We start from the raw sequence: 4,825 nt of genomic DNA on the forward strand, positions 1-4,825 counted from the left end.
ATAAGATTCACAGAATATGATATAGCTCTTTGTGGCTGATGTTAGAAGAAGCCTGCTTTTATGTGGAGACTTGGAGGCTACACTCACCAATAATTGACATATTGTTATGGTCTAGCCTAGTGCTGCAATGCTCATTTTTAAATGCAACCTTTAGCACATTTTAAAACAATTCTTATACAGTTGAGACTAAGTGAGACACACGAGTGTTAGTGTGAAGTTGCTAGTGTGAACTTTATCTTGCTGGATTTAGAGGCGACAGGCGAGCAGCGACGCCCCGGGCCCGGTAGGTGGCGCTAACAAAGAGGTTTGTCGCCGACACCAAAAGAAGAAGAAGAAGAAGAAGAAGAAGAAGAAGAAGTCGTCGCTTGCTAATGCCATATTTTCCCCGCGACATTCAAGTGTAGCTGGTGAGCTACGAGTAAACAGCTCTTCTTCCGCCAGAATGCTCAAAAAGAAATCAAGCAGCGCTGAAAAGAAAAGGAAACACTCGCAGTCTGAAGAGCGACATGAGAGCAATAAACGCAAAAGTGCGGAGTCCAACATGGAGGTGAGCTGTGCTAGCTGCTGTGAAGCTAATGCTATGTCTGTTTATGCCACAGTATAAAGCTCTAACGTTAGCTGCATGTTTCACAGTCCATAGACACACAGTGCACCCCGACCAGGAAAGATTCAGTCTTGTGTTTGACTGTGGTCAAGCGGTGGTGGAAGTTCGCTGTATGCATTTTCAATAGTGTGCATTAATAGCAACAGTAAATTCCAGTGAGTCGTTGTACTACAAAGCTTTAAATTTCACTGGAAATGAAATGGTTATGGCTTTTACCACATGCATGAGTATTTAACCTCACAGTTAAGTCAAATATAAAACAAACAAAACAAATATGGGGTGGACAAAACGCTTATTTAACCATGTACAGTTCTTTAGCTTCACAAGCTACTGTCTCATCATTGTGGTTGAATCAAGATTTCTCTAAAATGATCTCCACCAACACTAAACCTTGTAACATCCATTAAAGGATTGGGATTCATTGTCAGGCTGTTGTATTATTGTATTCATTTTAGCTCGATGTACCTAATAGATTGTCAACAGTGTATTTTGTAGCTGTCCTGCATATACTGTGTTTATTTAAAGCATTTAATAACACAAACCTGTGTAACGGAGAACAATTTAAAAGTTCTTAGGATTACTTTAATGTCTTTTTGAACATGGGAAACCTCTCTCACAATATAACCAATGCCAAGATGTAAAGTGTTTTGACACAGAACAAAAGTCTACATATTGGTTGACTTCCTGTCGCGTTCCTTTTAAAAGTAGCACACAAACTTAAACTTGAAACCAAATATTAACAATATACAATATTGTCATAGCGATAAATAACACTCATGAGTTTATTGTGGTGAATTTTCATTATTGAGATAATCATGAGTATCCTCACTTGAGTGACTTGAAAGATCTGTCCAGCTCGCTAACAGACAGTCCTATATTGATTTCCTGATTTATTTTGAATTGTCACAAAGGGCAACCTGCATCTTTTTCAGTCATTCCAAAATCCAACTCGGCTTGGTTATCGTATCCCCCACCAAGAAAGTTAAACCGGCTGTGCCTGTCTGAGGTGCAATAAAAACATTTGTTTCTTCTTGTTTCTTTTAGTGCCATTTCATATTGTCCCAACAGTGGCCTAACCGTGTTCAATAAAAAACCTTTTCATTGCTTCATTTTAGTCACACTTGTAGACTTTTTCAAGGCCTCCAGGCACTGTGTCTCGGTAACATATTGGTTTCCTAAAGCAGGACTCCAAGGATGAACTCGCTGACGCTGAGCTGGACAGGATTGGCAGTGACATTGAGGACGGGGGACTTGACCTCAGCCTGCCATTCCAGCCCATCACTGCCTATGTCGGTGACAAGCGGGAGATGCTGGAGCAGTGTTTCCACGTGCTGGGGGACAAGAAGTTACGGAAAATGCTGCCTGATGAACTCAAGGTAGCTGGATGATCATATAAAATCCACGTTATTTAATTGGAAACAATCAAAGCAATCTTCATATGCCTGCGATACATCGGGCTGAATATAAATATCAGTTTTAAATCAAAGTCTTGATCTCAGTCTTTGAAACGTTGTCACACTTCAGACTATGTTTTTCATATAAAACTTTTTAACAACTATTGATCAAAGGGCATTTATCAGCCTCATTTGACCTAATTTGCCATCACGCAGTTTTTTTGCTGGCATTACTTTGTGATTTTTACGCCTTGGTACATTTTGTGCATTGCCAAGTGTTGTCTTCCAACATAATTGGCCATATTTTGTACTGTTGGCTATATTCCAACATCACCAGCTTTGGCTGAAAAAAAGCAACAACCCCTTGAGCAATAGTGATCATTGCATGAAAAGGTTTGTTCCATCTTTTTGTAGGCATATATTGTATTATGGTGCACCTAATTAAGTTATGTTTTCTTATTTCATTGCAACTGATTGAAAGTCACCGTAACCATGTTTTACTTTTCCAGATAACTTCAAAAATTGCTGCAGTCACTGTTATTTTGGATACGGTGTGTAGGGTTCTTATCTATAGCTATAAATAAGCTATGGAGCTGTATAGTAAAATTGAAAAGTGAAGTTAAAAACAAACCTACTTTTGTGGCCAACTCTAGAAAGTGTATGGTAATTCTGAATTTAAAAAGTGATGACATGTCTCATACAGATAGAGAAATAAGGCCATAGGCTTCAGCTGTTAGCTTCGGTGGCTATAAAAGCAACCCATCATCAAAGATACTATTTAAACACATTATCATCCACAGGACTGTAGTTTAGAGGAAATCAAAAAGCTGTGCTGGGAGCAACTGGAGCCGATCTCAGAGAAAAATCTCACTCAGATCTTAGCAGGTAAGACGTTAAGACCTTTTTTTTGCAGCTATGTGCTTTCTGGACTTGTATTGCAAACAAAGCATTTTCTTTCGCTTAAAGCTGTTTTGTGTCTAGGGGAAGAACTGACATCTGGAAATGGTGATGAACACACAGAAGAGACCTTGGAAAGCCAGTGAGTGAACAGTTTGATAGAGTATTCAGGGCACAGTTTCAGTATAAAGGTAGAGTGTGTTATCATGCTTTTCTCATACTTTTATGTGTTTGTATTAAATTTTTCCCCATCAAGGCAAGACAATAATGTGGATTCTACATCTTGTCACAAAGAAACTGCAAAAACTGAGGACCCTAAGCAAGGTGATTTTTATTAATGAGCCCAGAGAACATCCTCAGTCAAAGATTTCAAGACATATAAAATCTCTAATAAAAGGACCATTTTACGTTTAAAATGTAATATCATTTATTTTACAGAGGGTGGTGGTTCAGGCGAGGAAAGTGACGTCCTGAGCATAAACGCAGACACTTATGATAGTGACATAGAGGGACCCAAAGAGGAGCAGACTGTTAAAGCCGTGGAGGGGCCGGTGAAGGTAGCAGACAGCAGCAGGGAAGGCACAGACCCACCTGTAAACCCCGACACAGCAAATCCTGAACCTCCCACTGCCTCTCAACCACCAGAGGCAAAGAAAGACATCCAAAGCGACATAGACAAAAGCGTCAGCGAAATCTTAGCGCTTTCGGACACCTCGAGCAAAGAGGCGGCTAAAGAGGTAGAGAGCGTACCTCCGCTGTCGACGGATGTCAGTTCACCTGTTCAGGACGGACCCGTTTCGAGTCGCGCGCCTGCAACGTGTCAGCCGTCTATTCAGCAGCTGGAGCTTCTGGAGTTGGAAATGAGGGCGAGAGCCATCAAGGCCCTGATGAAAGCTAGTGATGGGAAAAAGCCCAGTGTAACAAAAAATGTTTAATATGTTTTATTTGTTATTCTTGTTATGGTTTAATGGTTTATACTAAATAATTCAGCTACTTTTAAGCCCTAGTTTATTGTTCTTGTGCCATTCAAACCATGTTCTTATTACTCCATATTGGAGTGATTTTACAGATTATTTCATGTAAAATCCAACATATAAAGGCCTGTGCTATACCTACTGAATGAATGTTTTCTGGGGGGGGGGGATTAACGTAATGGTATTTTCAAATGTAATTTTCTCTCTGGTCACTAGATGGCAGTGTTAACCTGCCCCAGCACAGCCATGGTAATGTGTCTGATCTGTGCAGAGGAGAGCAAGGGATGATTTATTTGCTCACATTGCAGTCAGAAGGCAGCATGAAAGTCAGGTTTTCTTAGTAATGATGTTATTTAGTAATGCGGTTATGGTAAAAATTGGTGATGTAAGTTCTCCTTGAGTCAATTTTGGAGGATTTGAGAATATCAGAAAGATATATTTTATATGTAGGCTGGAATTTGCCAGGCAAAGTAGGTGGCAGCAGTGTTGTAGTGTCTTTTACAGTAGACACACCTGAGATATTTCCTCACTGAACACCTGTCTGACTTGTCAGGCTGGAATATGTAATTCCATGTACTGTCATCTCTAAACACCAGGTTAAATGGATATCTGATCTTCAAAGAGAACAAAACAAGTTCCCGTGAGATTACAAAGAAACCCCAAGAATGAAATAAGTCTAAGATAATTAGACCCACTGTCCTGACCTATACATCACGTTAAAAGAACCTGTCAGCGTAATCCACCAGAGTAACTTTTAAGTCTTTTTTTTCTTTTTTTTCTGCTTTTTGTACCTCAATGTAGCAGCTAGAATTAATGGCATCCTCTCGCCTTATATTCTAGTGTTCTTGCTATAATTTATTCTGAAGCTGCTTTGTTCCTGTATAAACTGTAAGGTTGCGGTGTGTGTGCAATTACATGCAGATGCTGAGCAAAACAGCTCTCTACCCCACCACCCC

General features: G+C 39.9%; 1 protein-coding gene across 2 annotated transcripts; it reads left to right on the plus strand.

Annotated features, from left to right (window-relative positions):
* The first annotated feature begins 335 nt into the window (after positions 1–335).
* Positions 336–4,503, plus strand: LOC118338355 (caspase activity and apoptosis inhibitor 1). Of its 2 annotated transcripts, none has more exons than XM_035675651.1 (6): positions 336–547; positions 1,786–1,980; positions 2,799–2,883; positions 2,980–3,037; positions 3,152–3,219; positions 3,334–4,503. In XM_035675651.1, the coding sequence occupies exons 1-6, from the start codon at positions 443–445 to the stop codon at positions 3,828–3,830; spliced, it is 1,008 nt and encodes a 335-aa protein (XP_035531544.1). In that variant the 5' UTR covers positions 336–442; the 3' UTR covers positions 3,831–4,503. The 2 variants fall into 2 exon arrangements, with proteins under 2 accessions (XP_035531544.1, XP_035531545.1); XM_035675652.1 differs by having other exon boundaries at positions 1,789–1,980.
* Positions 4,504–4,825: the final 322 nt, after the last annotated feature.

Source organism: Morone saxatilis, unplaced genomic scaffold, assembly GCF_004916995.1.
Source record: "Morone saxatilis isolate NCDOM2014 unplaced genomic scaffold, NCSU_SB_2.0 Contig4, whole genome shotgun sequence".
Classification (NCBI taxonomy): domain Eukaryota; kingdom Metazoa; phylum Chordata; class Actinopteri; family Moronidae; genus Morone; species Morone saxatilis.

Excerpts from the sequence above, each read along its gene's own strand:
- LOC118338355 (XM_035675651.1), top strand. The coding sequence starts at position 443 with ATGCTCAAAAAGAAATCAAGCAGCGCTGAAAAGAAAAGGAAACACTCG. Across the intron at positions 548-1,785 it reads GTGCGGAGTCCAACATGGAG|CAGGACTCCAAGGATGAACT; the intron begins GTGAGCTGTGCT and ends GGTTTCCTAAAG. Across the intron at positions 1,981-2,798 it reads TGCTGCCTGATGAACTCAAG|GACTGTAGTTTAGAGGAAAT; the intron begins GTAGCTGGATGA and ends TATCATCCACAG.